The sequence below is a fragment of the Anguilla anguilla genome, chromosome 4 (genome assembly GCF_013347855.1).
Source record: "Anguilla anguilla isolate fAngAng1 chromosome 4, fAngAng1.pri, whole genome shotgun sequence".
NCBI classification, from domain to species: Eukaryota; Metazoa; Chordata; class Actinopteri; order Anguilliformes; family Anguillidae; genus Anguilla; species Anguilla anguilla.
The window spans coordinates 46,533,825-46,554,144 of NC_049204.1; the positions used below are offsets into that span (position 1 = coordinate 46,533,825).

The window sequence follows — 20,320 nt, forward strand, 5'->3', positions numbered from 1 at the left end:
CTAAGGAACATCACTTAAAAAATAAAAAAACCAAAAACAATAAATGAGGTACAAACATGTGATCAATAAATGTGATACGGATACTAAAGGACCCATTAGATGACAGCTCTGAAAATCAATTCCACAGCATCACAAAACCAGTCAGGTAAAAACCATATATAATCCGGACTGATCAGGACTATCGCTTGATAATCAGGAGTTAGTGGACATCTGAAACATGCAGGCCCTGGACTTCTCTAGCTCTAACTTTATAAATGTTCATTCTCCCCTTGACCTTAAATGCCATTAGGAACCACAGCTGAGCAGGTGAGTCATAAAATGTAAAGCTAATGTACTAGAGCAGCCCTAAAAAGACCACATTTAAACCTTTAAGGCATTAAAATATACAGGTCTTAATAAATGATTGCACTAAAAACCCTGACCACATCAGCTAAATGGATTATAAATTTAAAACATTTCCATAATGCATGCATCTTAAACACACACGGAGGCATAAATCAAGGTATTTTCTAAACACCGGTTAATTATGCAACTTCAAACACAGTCTATTTTTTATGCAAAATAATCCACTTAGCATTTCTCACACTAGCCCTAATTCCAAGCCATCTGTGGCGGGTGCCCCTTGAAGCCTATCAATAACGGTCTGCTGTGAAGATATGGCAATAAGTATATGGAAAAAACCTGTAGCATATTTTTCAAACCTCCATTATTTATGGGTGTTTATTGCCAGAAATTGTGCCAAAATGACTCGAAATAAAAAGGATTAATTATGGCGCGGGCCTTTTAATATAAGTGAGTGCCGCCGCCGGGCAATTAATGCAAATGGTGCCACCGTCAGAGGACTAAATGTGAGCAACATCACAGGTGGCTTCTGTTAGCTGCCAAATAAATTTGTTAATTTACAACATTAAGAATCAATAAAAATATAATGCTTTTGAAACGCATTACTATCAATCAGATTTCCTCCCCCCACCCCCCCCCCCCCACCCCCCCGCCCCTCAGGCACGCACGCGTCCCGGAAGCCAACCTCTATCCCGAGGAGATCAATGAGGGATGGGGGGCGAGGCGGGCGCGGGGAACAGCTGCTGCGGGCCTGAAGGTTGGCGGGACGCGGGGCGGCCCCTAATGCCTCCACTTTTAAGATTGGCATGGGGGGGCTCTTTAACGCCCCGGCCGTTCAGCAGGGGCGTCAGACGGAAGAGCGCGCGTTAAAATAGCGGCCCGCTGAGAAATACCGTAATCGCAAACGGGCACGGTCGCCAAGGAGACGGATACCGGGGACGACGACAGCGGGACCGTTATCAGAGCCTGCGGTAAATGTACAGAGACGGAGAGCCGATGCACAGGAGGGAAGTATGCACTAGCACAGGCAGTATGCAGTATGCAGTATGCAGTACTCATACTAATAGCCACACTAACAGTAGCCCCTTTGAGCTTCATGCCTCCTTCACTGCTCACTGCAGTGAATGGGCGAGAGCACTGCCTGTTACCGAAATGCACTGGAGGAGTCCCAAACAAGGCCACAGAAGTGCAGGGAGAATCACTAAATTTCACAGGCTAATTACGCCCAAATCACTGAAAAGCTTCAAGCAGGCCGATTTCTGAGCAAAGTTCACAGGGATGTTGATGCCAGTACAGTGACTCAAAAAGAGAACGGTCTGCTTATATCCTCCATCTCTCCAATGGTTACTGTTCATACTCATACAGTACTACAGTATACCGCATGTTGGTGCGCTCGAAAATCCAGTGCACAATAATCTGAACCCTTAATTATCCTCAATTAGCTTAATTTAGAGGACCGAGTGAGAGGAAAGATCACAGGCGTGTATTAAATTCCCCAGTGCTGAGCATCCCCAATAGGGCACTCCTGACCATAATGCATTACCCCCCACAACAACACAGGACTTCCACCATTAACTGAGAAATTAATCTCAAGTGACGAAGGCCAGGCTCACGCATAAGAGCGGTGACGCAAATCTAATTTATATCGCGTCTCTCTGCTTGGGTTAGAGTATAGCAGCACTAAACAAATATATCAATGCGCTACCCCAATGACTACTTTGTTAAGTGTTTATGGGAAAGAGGAACTTAAGGCAGGGTTAATTGAAAGTCAAATTCAAATTAATTTCTCACCCTAATTGCCTAAACCATTAGAGGAATGGCGCAGCGGGCAGTGGCAAGCCATTTCTCAAAAACAGAGCGCGGGGGGGGCGGGCGGGCGGCGAGGGGGGGGGAAATTACAGCATTCTAATAAGCCCGGCTGAATCGTCTCGGATAGACTGGGATGCCTCCGACTGTAAAACAGATCAAAATGCTATTATCACATGCTTTTGAGTGCTTATTTATGTCCTGCCCGGGCCCACTGATTTAGCACCGGCAAAATGCAACCGCTACACAAACAAGCGGCGGGAATCATCGCCTAATGGAACGCCTAATCGCGGAGCGACCGGTGTCATGAGGTAATCTTTTTCCCCAGGGGGGCGCCATGACCTCCCAGTGGACCGCATCGCGATAAACAATCAGCGGCGCTCGCGTTAATGAAAAACCTAAAAAACCGTAGGCTCTAATAAACAGTGCCGCGGAGGAGCGGCCAAACAATGCCATCCGCAGATCACACGCCGGCCAATCGCTGGCTCACACCGCACAGGACCCGCCCCCGTCCACTCGCACTTCCAGCTCCCAGCGGCGGACCGGGATCTGGGGAGGGGGGGGGGGAGGTCCCTGCCCAGGCAGTGCTCTCTGATAAATTAATTAGCTGCATTTACATGATAAGCATCTATTAAGGATGCCAAAATGCGATCGGACTGTATTTAAACTGAAGGTGGAATGGGGGGGGGGGGGGGTGGGGGGGGGTGGCAATGTCAAAAACGCAGTCAGGGGTGCGGAGTGTCAACGAGATTCCACGCATGGCCGACTGCAGTAATTCTGCGAGCTAGTTTTAATAATAAAACCTGATTTAATTAAACAAACACACGGCGGATGAGTCAGCTTCGCGGCTCCGCATTGGCCACACTCGACCGGGCAGGGGTGCGGGACCAGGTTATTTAATCACACCTCTAATCACAGAGTGCTTTCATTCAGCAGCCGGGTGCTGGGGGAGGGGGGGGGGGGGGGGTTGTGACTTGTTTTCCTAGTAAGAGGATGACCTCTGACCTGTGACACACTGGAGTCCCACAGGGAGCTCACATTCACAGGAAGAGCAGGCTGGGACACAGGCTTCAGTCACTGTATCAAGCCTCAATAAACTCCTGACTGGATTTAGCTGCTTGATATTATTAGGGTGAAATGTGTGTTTTCTTAAAGATAAAATCACTTCATAAAAGCACCGTCACAATGAGCACAGACTTCAGTACTTCTGAATTTATCTGCTCTTTGACAGTAAAGCCAGTATTAAAAACATTTGTAAAATCAGATTTTTTAAATGAAGAAGTCACATATGAAGATGACAGTTTCCCCCCCATGTCCTATTAACCTTCACTACTAATAAAGCTGCTCACTGATGTTATCTGAAATAACTCTAACTCAAGGTAAATTTTCCCCAAACATGTTTTGGGCGACAAGGAGAGTTGACTGAATGAGACTTTAAACTCCATTAGATTACAGCCTAGGAAAAGATACGCTTGACGACAGAGCAGAATAAACACATCGCATGACCACTGGTCCACACGTGCCCCAATATCACTGCCGTAAAGAAGGAGAATAATTACGATTCCTCACGCGCTTCGTTTACAGTGGTCTTTCATTTCAGCGACATTCACAAAGATACTGATGGTAAAACACGCGGCTGTGCCTTATCACGGGAACAGTGGACCCCACCGAGCTTCTGCCGCGTTTTTCACAGGTCCGAGCCAATGGCCGTTATCAAACGGCAATTATTTCACGCGCAGGACAAACACGCGCGGGACAAAGCACATGAAACGGGAGTGTTTTAGCGGCGGGGGAGAGCGGGGGGGGGGCGTGCGGGTTTGAGTCCACAGCGGCACACACACGGGACGCTCTCCTCTGTTGACAGAAGCTGCGCCGCCCGGACAGGCCTCCTCCGTTGCCTGGTTACGAGCGCCTCTACACACACGGCCTCTTTCCGGAGAAAAACCTTTGGACCGCGGCAGAGGACAGACCCCCGCAGCGGGAGCGCCGGTGTCACAGAAAGATCTAGAACAAAAAGCGCTGGCAGCAAATCCACTGGATGAAAGAGCGTGCTCAGTTCAGCGCAAGAACATCTCAGACACACGACCGGAAGAATCGAGCAGCAGGACCTGACCTCAGATCCCTGAAAGAGGAAGAGATGCAGACCACTCACACAGTCACGGTTAGTTTTAATGAACAACAGCACCCACGAACGCGCGTGTCTTACCTTTCCTAATATCCTCCCCAGGAAGTAGTAGTGCCGGGCGAAGGAATCCCCCACCAGCATCTGGGCGGTGGGGCTGGGGTACAGGAGGCCCTCGTTGGTGGTTTTGAAGAAGCCCTGGTTGGGGTTGAACCCCGATTTGAGCAGCTCGTTGAGGAACTCGCGGAATATCCCGCCCCCGTCGATCCCGGCCTCGTCCAGCCCGTGAGCGTTCAGCAGGTGGACCCGGATCCTCTTCTTCAGATCCGGCTCTGCGGGGCACACAGACGTTCCTTACGTTTCAACGTGAAAGGCACCGCGTGCCCTCAGGGCCGAACAGCACGCACCTCCACAGACAAACACACACGACTGCAGCACCGACAGGTCAACCGTCAGACAACCCGCAAACAGGCCTGACCCCCGATGGGAACACCGAGAGGACCTGACGCTGGACACGCGCTGAGCACGCGCCGGACACGCGCTGAACACGCGCTGGACACGCGCTGGACACGCGCTGGACACGCGCTGGACACGCGCTGAACACGCGCTGAACACGCGCTGAACACGCTAAAAATGAGTTACCTGCATTTCCCCTTTCTGCACAGGAAAGGCACCCCTTTGTCACACAGGAGGCGGATTACTTAAGCACAGTGCTGTCAGAATATTTAAATCAAAACCCTTAAAAAGGTCATGTTTCAGCCTAATTAATTGGCATCCATAAATCCCCGCTGCTATAACTTATACAGACATTCATACATTGTATGGATCAAGTGATCATCATGCTATATAGAGGCCCTGTCACTTTTTAATCACATTATTCCACAGAAGTGCCCTTTCAAATATTTTCTCTAATGGCTCAAACAGAATGACAGACTAAAATAATTGATTTGAGATATTAAGAGATCCATTATTATAATCATGATTATAATTATGATTATTATTATGCTTTACAGAACATCAGTGCACACTGCACTGCATTCATATTTTTCATTTTTCATTTTCACCTTTAGGTTAATTCCTAATTCAATTAACACTACCGAGAAAAGGTTTCATTTTCATAAATATTATCATTCATCCATTGTTGTTAGGGCCATTTGAGGTGACTAAATTTCAAAGCCTGTAATTCAGTTTGAATCTACTACAAATATCTATAGCCACTTCAGACGAATGTTTAATAAGGTAACTAATTGTAATTAGACTGTGATTAATTAAATTCAGAGGGAAATTGCAATGATGCAATGCAATCTACCAACAACATAAAAGCCTTTGCTCAAACAAATGAGCATAGTACTTGGAACTGTATACAAATATTTTTGTATTTCATTTCATTCATTTTGGTCAGATTCATTTCTTATTTAATTTAGTTCTCACAACAAAACATCAAGCCTAGAATACAAGTTCGGCAAACAATGTTATCCAAACAAAACACAGCACTTCTATACAAACGTTCTTTAGAAACATAATTTTTAATCAATTCCAGTCTCCTTATATAAAAAGTTGCAGCCACAAGGAGACAAGCAGAACTTTTTAACGATCTCTCGTTTGCTCTTGTGACTATTTGAGAATGTCGAAAACGTTCTTTTAAAACACTTTCTGTTTTATAGTGAGCCCGTCCGTTATGAAAGATAAGACTTTAATAACGTCCCAGCGTCGGAAGCAGCTGCCAGCTCACATTACAGGCGGTAACAGCCACTCAGTGAAAACGGCATAAACACCACTCTTACCGTACGCATCCACACACAGCCTCCCAGAAAAAACAGTCTCACATTCAGCTGGCACAGTTTCGGTGACGAACGCGTCCGTACCGTTCTCCGGAGACAGCTTGTCGTACGCGTCTTCGTAAATGTAGTTCCGCCGAATGGTGACGTTGATTCCGTCCAAGAACGGACCGTCGCCTTGGACGTCTCTTTTGTCTGCATAGATCAACCGCTGGAAGATCTTCAAAAAAATAAACAAAGCACGAAGAAGAAAATATTACCACAAATATTACCGCAGTCGGATTATGAGAACTCCCGCCTGATATAAAATGCTCTTTAGTGTCAACTCTGACGACTCTATTTATTATTTACTCTAATTTATTTCACATTCTGTTTCCTGTTGAAAGGTCCCCCCCTCCCCCCCCCCCGAAGCAGCCTGGCAGCCTATTGGGATTCTGGGCACAAGAACCAGCACCAAATCAAACCCCCACATATATCCCTTTATTAAGAGAAAGTTTTTCTATCAGTAATGGCCATACATATTTTCCAAGTTATCAGTTCTGGCATGAGAGGACTTTACAGTGGCCATTTTGCATCATGGCCACCAGCATATGATAGATGAGTTGGCATGAAAATAGCAGAATCTTTTTTTTTTTATCAAACTGACAAGAAAATAAGACCAAAAGGCTACAAATGACTAGAGCTCACTTAAACAGCAATAATTACAGCAGCACCAACGCCCAGGACTACTGACAAGGAGTCTTAACAGGTATGAATCCAGAGGCAAGGTGAATGATGGGTAATGGACAGATTTACTTTGACTCGTTCTTCAAAGGGGACGACGAAGGGCAGCTCTGTGAGGATGGCGAGATGTCTCTCCTCCGACACGGACAGCTGAGCCGGCTCCATTCCAACTGCGACCACAACGAAAAAGAAACAAAGAAAAAACGACAAAGAAAAACCGGACAATCAACAGCAAGACAACAACCCACCAACCGCTGGCTCACTCTGAGGGCCCATTCACTCACTCAAATATCGTCCATTTTCCCAACACCTGCCACTCATTCCTAATGTATATAACCATTTATAAATACATCAAGTGAGAAAATATACTCCGGAAACAATTGAAGAACAGACGCAATTATTTGAAACTTCCAAGGGTGAAAAACATATTAAACATTCTTTTTTATTATCATTACTCTGGCAAAGTCCACCATCACAGCGCTCCCAGGTAATCTTTAAGCTGTAAATGAAGGCGGAACTGGTCTGGATCGTTTCTCATGCCGAGCCCGTAGGTCAGCCGGCCCGGTGAAACCCACACAGTTTATCTGAGGTGAGGGTCCGCAGGCCGCGTTTCTGCTGAGCTGGCCGGCGGGGGGAACGCGCGTCGCGGCGGGGGCCCCGCTCGGCCCCCCTGAAGGGCCCTCCGCTCAGAGGCAGGCTATTAAAGAGTGCTCAATCCTCCCGCCGACGCCGCCCCCCCCCGGTTACACGCACTTTTAATTAACTCCACCGTTAGCCGCCCATCAGCTCGCCCAACAATTTTCATTAAGCCGACGTTTGTTTTATATTAAACTCGGGGGTTCCGAGCGTTTAAACCAAAAAAACTGCCAGAGCAGCACGGCTGAGCCACTATCCGCCTACTAGAGCTCAATTATTCCGCTCAATTAGTCAATTCTATCCGCATTTCTCCATCAGGTTTCCATCTTTGAGGAGAAATATGGGCCGCGGTGGTCAATACGCAGGCCATTCATCACAGGAGGGCCTGCCCATTTAAGCAAATGAAAAAGGCCAGGCAAACACACCGCCATATGTGCCTCATCAGTACTTTCACACTAATTGAATTTAGCCCGCATGGACTGGAGTGGCGTTAAGCAAATCATACACACATTGTTAGCCGCTTGTTTTCACACCGCCTGGCCCTGGCCGCGCTAGCTCCAGAGCTGGGGCCGGGGCAGGGCGCTTCAGCAGAGCTGGGGCCGGGGCAGGGCGCTTCAGCAGAGCTGGGGCCGGGGCAGGGCGCTTCAGCAGAGCTGGGGCTGGGGCAGGGCGCTTCAGCAGAGCTGGGGCCGGGGCAGGGCGCTTCAGCAGAGCTGGGGCCGGGGCAGGGCGCTTCAGCAGAGCTGGGGCCGGGGCAGGGCGCTTCAGCAGAGCTGGGGCTGGGGCAGGGCGCTTCAGCAGAGCTGGGGCCGGGGCAGGGCGCTTCAGCAGAGCTGGGGCCGGGGCAGGGCGCTTCAGCAGAGCTGGGGCTGGGGCAGGGCGCTTCAGCAGAGCTGGGGCTGGGGCAGGGCGCTTCAGCAGAGCTGGGGCCGGGGCAGGGCGCTTCAGCAGAGCTGGGCCACATCACACTTCAGAGGCAGGGGGAAGGACAGCCACGCGCACGGGTGAGCGCTAATCCAGCGCCAGAGGGCCGCTCGCCTCACCGCCAAACTCTCTCACTGACCCCCCCGATTGCAACAGCTACAGGTGTGTGGAAATGGAAGACAAGGTCTAATGGTATCCTAGTCAGAGCCACAAAACCTACAGCTACAGCTTCTCTCTTTCTGACTCTTTATCTCTGCCTCTCCGACTCTTTCGCGCGCTCTCTCTCTCTCTCACACACACACACACACACACACACACGTGGGCAGAACTGCAGGACTGCCGTTTCAAAACTATAGCAGGTGACATCACTTGTTGAGAATGTGTTCATTCTTGTTCTTTTTCTAACATGAAGGAGTTTTAAGTTCACACAGCAGGTTCCTTTACCATCCAGGGTGGACTGCAGGGGTCCGATTCGGCCCATTCTGCGCGTCCTCCACACGTGCCGGGCTGACGGGACGTACAGCTGGGTCACCTGGAGGAGGCGTGATTAAAAAACAGCAGCGTTACCGAAGAACAACACCAAAACAAGTTCAAACCACAACTCAGTTTTTCCACTGCCCTGAACTGCTGCGAGACCAGAGACCACCCACACATACAAACACGTGACAGCCTTTGTCTGTGTTGAACTATTAAACTTAAACACGTCCCTAAATTAAGAACACCTACATTTCTGTGGCGAATGCAAACATTAGCATTTCTACAAATAGCAAGCCCTTATCTTGATGTCACTCAAAATGAACTCAATAACAATAGCTCTGACATTACTACCCTCAAGTCCCTATTTTCAAAGTCTACTGCAGGTTGTTTAAACAGTAAAGGCTAAAGCGTGCATTCACACTGAAGCCCAAGTAGAACCGCTGCAATTCCCCAGCTCACTCAGAGTGCAGAAGCACAGGGATGGCGGAAATGCACCAGACAGCGCAGGCGATACCCGAGAGGACCCCGTTAGGAAGGCTAACGGGGGAGAAGCTACCTTATCTGCTCGGATGTTGACCTCTTCGGATAGCCAGTGACCGCGAGGGCAGAAGGGCCGTCTGATGTCTCTGGCCTTTATCATCTTGACCAGGTTAGTGATGACCTGTGAAACGGGGGGAAACATCAGTCCGGTATTCCAAGAAAAAAAGCGGCTTCTTCTGAAAATGATGGCAAAACAAGCCTGCATCGTTCTCATTTTGGAGCTGTCAGTCAATCAAAGAAGGTGCCGTACAATATCATTCTCCGGATAACCATCCTATTTTGTGGGGGGAAAAAAACTACAGAAGCACTGAGGTGAGGAATCTACATTCAATCAAAACATTCAAATAAATCTTCACCTCTTCATCTGACAATAAACCTGCTTCAAGTCCTTCAAGCTATTAATATAGCTTTAGGAATGTCTCAATTTACCATCCACACTTAAACACAGCAGCTTATATGCAAGGTACACATCAGGAGCTTTCAGTAAAAGGCAATTTGAGCATTTCACCATTGGTACGCTAAGAGACAGCTCCCAATTCAGCACTCCTCTCCAGCAAAACAACAAGCCTCCATTCTGAATCCCTTCTCTGTTGCATTTGAGTGGGAAATGCTTGTAAAACTGGTGGGCCCCTCCAACACTGCATTTAGCTGCATACAAGACATACAGCCCAGATAGATCTCTGCCGTGACAAAACTCAAAGCGAGGCGTTCTGCAGAAGGCGTTATTAATCTCGACCCGTCATCCGCCATGTCTGACGCGGGCAATAACGGCAAGTGGAAAACGCTGTAAAATCAAGCCCATCGGTTTGGGCTGCGTCGGCCCCCGACTCCGTAGAATGAATAAGCATCCCTTAATTAGCCCATCGGGTTAAGTGCAGGCCTTAATGGCCCTTTCCCAAACTCCACGGTGACATCTCTCTCCAAACATGGCCAAGAAGAACGTTCCATTAGCAATATTAATACAAGCTTAGTTGATCATTTTCATTCAATTAACTTCTTTCAATTAAATAGATAGCTTGACAATAGGAGTGATAAAAGATCCGAAGGGACAGCTGATGACTCGAACCAAACATTAGCGTGCTAGGGGTCAGCGGTATTAAGCGGACTGTAAATCTAGCATTCAATTTGGAAAATGCATTTCCCCTGCTCCGACTTCTTTAATGGGTCGTTTTAGCTGACAGGAGGCGTTTGCACCAATCTTTTATGAAATTTCAGAAGCGTTTGCGCACACCTCCCGCGAAGCGGCGTTCGCTTCGCCGCCCTCTTAACAACTCTCCCCCGGGCCAAAACAAAGCACCTCCGTCAGGGCGCGGGAGAAGCCACAACAAATGGCTCTAATGTGGGGAGAGGCGTCCAGCGCGCTCGGCTGGCTCTGCGTAAACAACCTGTCCGCCTCTCGATTAGCGGCCGCGCTCCTGCCCGCTAATTGGCGAGCCCCCGTCCGCGTGGCCGGGCATCGCCAACACAGCGCGCCCGAGAAACGCTCTGGAGACCACAACCCCCCCCCCCCCCCCCCCAGCCAAACACAAATCCAACTGCACTGCCACCAATTCACTTTTTTATTGAGCGGTACTAAAACTACAAAGTACAATAAAGACCTGAAAATGTTATATAGATATTCCATATATGCCCAGTAACTCTGTAGTTCTGAACTTCCTGTTGGGTAAGACCCCTGGCTCGGCTTTGCCTGCCAGACTGTTTCAGCGCACAGAGAGCGGTAAATAACAGGCTCATAACTTTTCATCGCAAACACCAAAGGGCAGAGTTTGCTGCCAGCCTTTTCCAAACGAGTCTTACATGTTCACGGAGCATAAGTCACTCCAGCACTAAAGGGAATGAAGTGTTCCCCCCTGAATGCGCGACATGTAAATCCTCCCCACAATGGAGAACGGTCTACAAGCCCCGCATTCCGGCCTGCTCCCATAAAGTAAACATCAACAAAGAGAGAGCCGCTCACTCACTTCAGTCTGACTGCCTTCTCCTGAGCCAGCGGCTGCCTGCGAGACAGACCCGCTTCTTAACACTGTACAAACATATTATGCGCAAAATATTGTCCAGAAGTAAGAGATGCTGTCTGCAGTGCTTTAACTGTAGTCAGCAGCAACTCCAGTTTGCAGTTCCAGTATCGAGTAAAACTGCTGTATGGGTTTACAGTAAGACTATATTCTCATGTTTTCTAAACGAGCCATTCCTAATCCGGGTGAAAAAAATGCCAGGAATTTGATTTCCAGCAGAAAATGTACACATGGCACACAGGTGATACTCCAAACGGCTCTTATGACACTCAAAATCTGACAGACAGCAGACAGAAGTAGCCTTGTTTTAATCCCAAGAGTAATACGGAAGAGTCCATTGGAAGCCCGCTCTCTGCATGGTTCCCCATTGGCTACATGTATTCTCCCAGACACCGGGGGGGGGCGGGGAGGGCTCACCTTAAAGAGCTGGACCCAGCGCTTCTGCTCGGCCTGAATGCGCTGCTGCATCTCGCTGTTGGTCTTGACGCCCACGCTGCGGAAGGCGGCGATGTACTCCTCGCGGTGCTCCGTCTTGGTCTCGGGGTAGGCCAGCTTGATGATGCCCAGGCAGGCGTCCCGCAGGCAGCGCGACAGAGTCACCAGCTCCGCCAGCGTGAAGGGCATCATGGACGACTGGCTCTGTCCTGCAGACGGGCGAGGCCAAAACAGGGCTGGGGTCCATTCCAGGTCAATTCGGTCAATTCAGCAAAAGAACCCAACTCCACACATTAAACAGCACTGTGTAACGGGATTTTTCAATAGGCCCTTTAGGGTCTGAGATCACAGCCATGATTAGAATGTTCTTAAACTGAACATTCCAACGCTGATGTAACAACCACTACTGTAACTGAAAGCAACAGAGTTCTAGAACACTGACTTAGTATGCTGAGAAAACATACTCGTCAAAGGGTTGATGAATTTAATTTCACTTCATGCCATTTACTCAAATAGAATCAACCAGAACTTATAAAAACCATTTAAAAAAAATAATTTGTTAAGCAGTAAGTTAATCTGCCAAGAAATGAATTCATGTCTGAGAGTAAGACAGGAAAACAGGGCTACTCCAGGGCATACAGAGTAGCCCTGTGGGTCTGCAGCTACCTTCCAGGGAGTGGCCGAAGAACTCGCTGTCGTGCACGGAAATGAGAGAGTGGCTGAACAGAGAGCTGAACAGATAGAAGATGGGGATGATTCTATTGGAGTCCTCTAGAGACATGGGAGATCCGCGCGAGATCACCTGCAGCAGAGGCACCATAGACCTGAGGAAAGAGGACAGCAGAATGATGAAGGCCGCTCGTCTGCACAGGTAAACTCACTGCTAAACTCACCGCTAACCTTACTGCTAAACCACCACTAAACCACGGCTAAACTCACTGCTAACCCTACTGCTAAACCACCACTAAACCACGGCTAAACTCACTGCTAAACTCACCGCTAACCCTACTGCTAAACTCACTGCTAACCCTACTGCTAAACCACCACTAAACCACGGCTAAACTCACCGCGAACCCTACTGCTAAACCACCACTAAACCACGGCTAAACTCACTGCTAAACCTACTGCTAAACCACCACTAAACCACGGCTAAACTCACTGCTGAACCTACTGCTAAACCACCACTAAACTCACTGCTAAACTCACCGCTAACCTTACTGCTAAACCACCACTAAACCACGGCTAAACTCACTGCTAACCCTCCTGCTAAACCACCACTAAACCACGGCTAAACTCACTGCTAACCCTACTGCTAAACTCACCGCTAACCCTACTGCTAAACTCACCGCTAACCCTACTGCTGAACTCACCGCTAACCCTACTGCTAAACTCACCGCTAACCCTACTGCTAAACCACCACTAAACCACGGCTAAACTCACTGCTAACCCTCATGCTAAACCACCACCAAACCACGGCTAAACTCACTGCTAAACCTACTGCTAACCCACCACCAAACCACAGCTAAACTCACCGCTAACCCTACTGCTAAACTACCACTAAACCACGGCTAAACTCACTGCTAAACCTACTGCTAAACCACCACCAAACCACGGCTAAACTCACCGCTAACCCTACTGCTAAACTCACCGCTAACCCTACTGCTAAACTCACTGCTAACCCTACTGCTAAACCACCACTAAACCACAGCTAAACTCACCGCTAACCCTACTGCTAAACCACCACTAAACCACAGCTAAACTCACCGCTAACCTTACTGCTAAACTCACCGCTAACCCTACTGCTAAACTCACTGCTAACCCTACTGCTAAACCACCACTAAACCACAGCTAAACTCACCGCTAACCTTACTGCTAAACTCACCGCTAACCCTACTGCTAAACTCACCGCTAACCTTACTGCTAAACTCACCGCTAACCCTACTGCTAAACTCACCGCTAACCTTACTGCTAAACTCACCGCTAACCCTACTGCTAAACTCACCGCTAACCCTACTGCTAAACTCACCGCTAACCCTACTGCTAAACTCACCGCTAACCCTACTGCTAAACCACCACTAAACCACGGCTAACCTCACCCCTAACCCTACTGCTAAACCACCACTAAACCACAGCTAAACTCACCGCTAAACTCACTGCTAACCCTACTGCTAAACCACCACTAAACCACGGCTAAACTCACTGCTAACCCTACTGCTAAACCACCACTAAACCACAGCTAAACTCACTGCTAAACTCACCCCTAACCCTACTGCTAAACCACCACTAAACCACGGCTAAACTCACCCCTAACCCTACTGCTAAACCACCACTAAACCACGGCTAAACTCACCCCTAACCCTACTGCTAAACTCACCGCTAACCCTACTGCTAAACCACCACTAAACCACGGCTAAACTCACCCCTAACCCTACTGCTAAACCACCACTAAACCACAGCTAAACTCACTGCTAACCCTACTGCTAAACCACCACCAAACCACGGCTAAACTCACTGCTAACCCTACTGCTAAACCACCACCAAACCACAGCTAAACTCACTGCTAAACTCACCCCTAACCCTACTGCTAAACCACCACTAAACCACAGCTAAACTCACCGCTAACCCTACTGCTAAACCACCACTAAACCACGGCTAAACTCACCCCTAACCCTACTGCTAAACCACCACTAAACCACGGCTAAACTCACCCCTAACCCTACTGCTAAACCACCACTAAACCACGGCTAAACTCACCGCTAACCCTACTGCTAAACTCACCGCTAACCCTACTGCTAAACTCACCGCTAACCCTACTGCTAACCCTACTGCTAAACCACCACCAAACCACGGCTAAACTCACTGCTAACCCTACTGCTAAACCACCACTAAACCACGGCTAAACTCACTGCTAACCCTACTGCTAAACCACCACCAAACCACGGCTAAACTCACTGCTAACCCTACTGCTAAACCACCACCAAACCACAGCTAAACTCACTGCTAAACTCACCCCTAACCCTACTGCTAAACCACCACCAAACCACGGCTAAACTCACCGCTAACCCTACTGCTAAACCACCACTAAACCACGGCTAAACTCACCCCTAACCCTACTGCTAAACCACCACTAAACCACGGCTAAACTCACTGCTAAACCTACTGCTAAACCACCACTAAACCACAGCTAAACTCACTGCTAAACCTACTGCTAAACCACCACTAAACCACGGCTAAACTCACTGCTGAACCTACTGCTAAACCACCACTAAACCACAGCTAAACTCACCGCTAACCCTACTGCTAAACCACCACTAAACCACGGCTAAACTCACTGCTAAACCTACTGCTAAACCACCACTAAACCACGGCTAAACTCACCGCTAACCCTACTGCTAAACCACCACTAAACCACGGCTAAACTCACTGCTAACCCTACTGCTAAACCACCACCAAACCACGGCTAAACTCACTGCTAACCCTACTGCTAAACCACCACCAAACCACAGCTAAACTCACTGCTAAACTCACCCCTAACCCTACTGCTAAACCACCACCAAACCACGGCTAAACTCACCCCTAACCCTACTGCTAAACCACCACTAAACCACGGCTAAACTCACCCCTAACCCTACTGCTAAACCACCACTAAACCACGGCTAAACTCACCCCTAACCCTACTGCTAAACCACCACTAAACCACAGCTAAACTCACTGCTAAACCTACTGCTAAACCACCACTAAACCACGGCTAAACTCACTGCTGAACCTACTGCTAAACCACCACTAAACCACAGCTAAACTCACCGCTAACCCTACTGCTAAACCACCACTAAACCACGGCTAAACTCACTGCTAAACCTACTGCTAAACCACCACCAAACCACGGCTAAACTCACCGCTAACCCTACTGCTAAACCACCACTAAACCACGGCTAAACTCACCGCTAACCCTACTGCTAAACCACCACCAAACCACGGCTAAACTCACCGCTAACCCTACTGCTAAACCACCACTAAACCACGGCTAAACTCACCGCTAACCCTACGGCTAAACTCACCGCTAACCCTAACCCTAACCCTACTGCTAAACTCACCGCTAAACCTACTGCTAAACCACCACTAAACCACAGCTAAACTCACCCCTAACCCTACTGCTAAACCACCACTAAACCTACTGCTAAACCACCACCAAACCACGGCTAAACTCACCGCTAAACCTACTGCTAAACCACCACCAAACCACGGCTAAACTCACCGGCACACCACCGCTAAACCGTCACTACAGCTTCACTCTGAATAAGAGCCGTGCTCATCCTTCACACACACATTACATTACATTACAGGCATTTAGCAGACGCTCTTATCCAGAGCGACTTACACAACTTTTACATAGCATTTTACATTGTATCCATTTATACAGCTGGATATATACTGAAGCAATTTCGGTTAAGTACCTTGCTCAAGGGTACAACGGAAGTGTCCTACCCGGGAATCGAACCTGCGACCTTTCGGTTACAAGCCCAGTTCCTTACCCACTGTGCTACACTCCACACGTGGACACAGCTCACATTCTCCAGCCCTGAGCTGCTGAAGGCTCTATTCACAGACCTGTCAGTGATGTGGTGCGTCTGGCTCTTTACAATTCCCCAGCGCTCAGTCTCCCCCACAGACTCTTAAAGCCCATCTCTTAAAATAGTGAGTGGGGGGGGGGGGGCATTTTCCCATAAAGCCTCATTACATTCCACTGTGCTCTTTGTGACGGGTCCTGAAGGAACAGCCACTGTGAGAAATGTTTTCCAGCAGATGTTTTTGAGCAGAGGGAAGGCTGTCCTCACACACCCGGACGCTGTGTGTACCTGTGTGTCTAGCGATGTTTCCCTGTGAAATACCGCTACAAAGGGTCTGGCTCTGACTGAGGAGGTTCTTCTCCACTAGCTGAACACACTGAGCCCTGCGCTAGCGGCGAGAACAGCTCCGCGCACAGCTCACACACCTACCCCGTGATCATTTTCGTCGTCATCGAAGTAATGAGGTGCCAGAGGTGGCGCAGAAACCTCGCGTTGAAGGCCAAACTGTAGAGAAGCCTGGAAGGGGACAAAGACAGCGTGTCATAAAACACAGCAAGCGCGAGCTGTGTGAGGATGAGCTGTGTGCGTTCACCTCAGCGGCAAACGAGGAGCCTCTAAATGGCACTGCGCAAGAAAGAAATTTACACAAGTGAGTCCAAAGAAATGCTGAATGCTGTAATTATGTGCACCAAAACACATCTCCAACACAGAATTTACCTTCCAAAAACATCATTTTCATGCTATTGTAATCAGAAAAAGCTTTACAAAACTCCTTTAAAATCGAAAATTAAAGATTAAAATTATTTTAACATCGCATTACCCGTTTCACGGTTTGTGTTCAAGAACCTTAAATGACTTAATTGAGCACTTTCTGTCACAAAATCCCATTCCAGCTTTTCATTCACCCAAGCCCTTTCTTTCTCCCCAGAAACGCAAACGTGTGCAATTAAGGAATGGACACATAAAATAAAGGAGAGGGCACTGTTAACCAGCCAATCCCACAGGAACGCCTGGACCTCCGCACCCCTCGTGTGCGAGGAGAGGAGAAAAAAAGATGAAATGAGCCATTAAGCTTTATTTAGGTGAGGCTGCTTCCATTAGTAAACTAGTTGCTGGTGAGCGCTGCTGCCGGGTCATAAACTGCCCCCGGCTTCCTGTAGAGCCCATTTAACTTAATGAGCAGGAGACAATGGAGGAGCCGCGGGGGCCCGGCGCGCTTCCACACTTCCACACAACGGCAAGATGACGCGGGTGAGCCGCCAAGCCCCCCCACCCCCCACCCGCCCGGCCGGCCGGCCTAACAGGAAGCAGCGGTCCGCACGCGGGCGCCTCTGGGGAGCGACCCCCCCCCCGGCCCCAGCGTCTCACCGTCCAATCAGACCACGGGGGTAACGAAACGAAAGCTAAACAAAGCGGGGAGCTAGGAGCGCTAAGAGCAGCGCGCGGCGGGCCGTATGCACCAGGGGTCAGTAAAGGTGATGAGGGGACGGCGGGAGCGACGGGGTCGCGCTCACACACACCGCACCCGGCCCAATCTCCCCCCACAGGAGCGCCGGCCTAACGGGACGGGCAAAAAACGAAAACGAGCGGGGCGGGGCTTGGGAAAAAGAAAAAGAGTGACTGACAGCGGTAAGAATAGAGAGGTATAAATCTCACATGACCCCCATCAGCCCACCATGAGGTGGTGTGTGTGTGTGTGTGTGTGGGGCGGGGGGGGAGACCGCCCTTTTTTTCCCCATCTTTATAGCACGCTGGTGTTTGATTGAAATTAGAAACAAAGCACTAAAATGCTGCCTGACATGATGATGTACAGCCGGTTAAGACACAACCCTCTCCCCCCCCCCCCCCCCCCCCCACTTCAATCAGGAAATGAAGCCCTAATAAACACCGCAGGGCCAGCTCCGGGTACGAGGCGAGGCCCGAAATATCAAAATGACCTTGATGGAGCACCCCGGCCATTTCCCCCCCAACACACCGGAGAATTATTCAAATACGGCCAGCAGTAAAACACCAGGCCGCGGACGTATGGCCGGGGGGCTGGCTGCAGTGCTCCAAAAAACCCAGCGCGGGCTCCAACGGACTCCCGAAATCAACGGGATTAACACACTTACGAAAACGACAGCACGGCTGCCTTTAAAGGCGACTGAAAGGCATAAAGAATGCATTTCGCTAACAGACGCGGAAGCATTGATAACAGAGGTGCGGCGGGGAAGGCCTCGCACTCGGCCCAGACGAGACGCAGCTTAAGGGCCATCTGGACTCGAGCTCCGCAGCGGCCCGGCGGATTAAGACATCGCTGCGAACCCGGAAGGCTCCTTTGAAGGAGCGGCGCGGCCGTGTCCGAGACCATCTTGCGGGCGGAGATGAAACGAAATGGCGGGCGCCGGTGTTGGTTTCTCACGCAAACGCCGCGCTCACAGCCGCTGCCTCAAAAGCAAATCCGGGAGACTTTGAGCCCGCCCGTCGGCACGAGCGGGGTTCGCGGGAGTGTTTGAGGCAAACCATTGCAGAGAGATTATACCCGAAGCAGCTGGTTAAACCATGGCATGTCAACACTCAGGTAAACATCAGAAATCTAACACCCAGAATCGAATGAGCAGAGCTTTGGCGGCTCCTTCGAGCAGGCATCTATTAAATGCATCACACGGCTTAAGGAAGCCTTTTTATTTTTTTTAGAATGCTAAAATGACCACGGAAGGCAATTTGCTCCCCTTTGCCTCTTGTAAAGCTATCCTGTCCTCTTCTGCAGTGATTCATCTTCTTCAGTGAGCTAATTATTTTGTACAGATATCCAATAATGATGGAGGGCGAGGAGCATGATTTATGGTTTGAGTGTTAGCGCTGAGGAAGCTGGCTTAAGTATAAAGGGGAGCAGTCCTGCGAGTGGTTTTTCAGGCGAATAGTGTGCCTTCCCTACAGCGGCTTCCTAAACTTAAGGGCACAGATGTAGCGCTGGCTTTGCTGAAGGTCAAAGGTCAATGCGGACCCTGCCACAGAACGGCTGTAGCGACAGGACACAGTCACCGGGGACCTCCTCCCTCACAGCACTGTGCAGCATAGCAAACCGACCCCAACGGAGAGTGAGATAGTGAAGGTGAGCTTCCTGGAGCTCCGATGGACATGTGCCCAATCAGATCACCTGATTAATGTGCCCAATCAGATCACCTGATTTAAACAGATACATTACCGTGGGCGGAGCCAAGGATCAATGATTACAAGGTTTGAAATACAAGGCTGAAATCCAACCAGGGACAGCACAAAGAGTCCTGACCAGCATCTTTAACTCTGACACAACATCAATGGGCGGGGAGGAAAGAACTCAACTCAATTTTCCATTTGCTCCAAGATAAAAAAAAAAAAAAAAAGGAAATGTATAAATGGTCACTAGCTGCACTGGCCTACAACCGTAGGCCGGAACTTTGCCGCACACGTTGTTTACACGGTTTGAGTGCACGCACAGCGTCTGTATATGGTCTCCACGGTGACAGGGCCATGTGGTGAGCAGTCCTGCTCCACTGGGGGTTACTCGTGGGTGAAGGAGAGCTGTGATTATCTGTGCTCGCAGCCCTCTCACACGGACGTGTTAATTTGAAGGCAGAGGCAGCAAACAAAGGTCAGGGGATGTAACAGCGCTCGCACGCAAACAAAAAGCCGGGGAGCTGTGGGAAAGCAAAAGACACGTACGCAAGCACAAACCCGGCCGCGGAAAAAACCAGTCCCCAGAAAGGCCTCGGACAGCAAACCCTGCGACCGACCTGGACAGAGCCGGGCTGGCAGGCCGACTGAGATACCAGCCACTGACCCTCACACAGGGTCACCTAAAGCAGCCTAGTCCCACAGCAGGACATAGTCCCACAGCAGGACATAGCAAGACTGGCATCATGCTCTATGATTACACACCTACAACAGGCATCCTAACACCTGTTCATTCACCTCAGGCAATGACACTGATGT

At 49.4% G+C, this 20,320-nt stretch overlaps 1 protein-coding gene across 2 annotated transcripts in view; it reads right to left on the reverse strand.

Annotated features, from left to right (window-relative positions):
• ube3c (ubiquitin protein ligase E3C) overlaps nucleotides 1-20,320 on the reverse strand; it is a 42,785-nt gene that overhangs the window by 12,183 nt on the left and 10,282 nt on the right. Inside the window, exons 12-19 of one of the 2 annotated variants that reach the window (XM_035414921.1) lie at nucleotides 16,796-16,882; nucleotides 12,465-12,622; nucleotides 11,781-12,007; nucleotides 9,365-9,469; nucleotides 8,776-8,863; nucleotides 6,844-6,941; nucleotides 6,136-6,268; nucleotides 4,355-4,602 (exon numbers count right to left, since the gene is read on the reverse strand). In XM_035414921.1, the coding sequence (XP_035270812.1) occupies nucleotides 4,355-4,602; nucleotides 6,136-6,268; nucleotides 6,844-6,941; nucleotides 8,776-8,863; nucleotides 9,365-9,469; nucleotides 11,781-12,007; nucleotides 12,465-12,622; nucleotides 16,796-16,882 (1,144 nt within the window). Of the gene's footprint in view, nucleotides 1-4,354; nucleotides 4,603-6,135; nucleotides 6,269-6,843; nucleotides 6,942-8,775; nucleotides 8,864-9,364; nucleotides 9,470-11,780; nucleotides 12,035-12,464; nucleotides 12,623-16,795; nucleotides 16,883-20,320 lie in introns of both variants that reach the window. The other variant, XM_035414920.1, reaches the window with a different exon arrangement.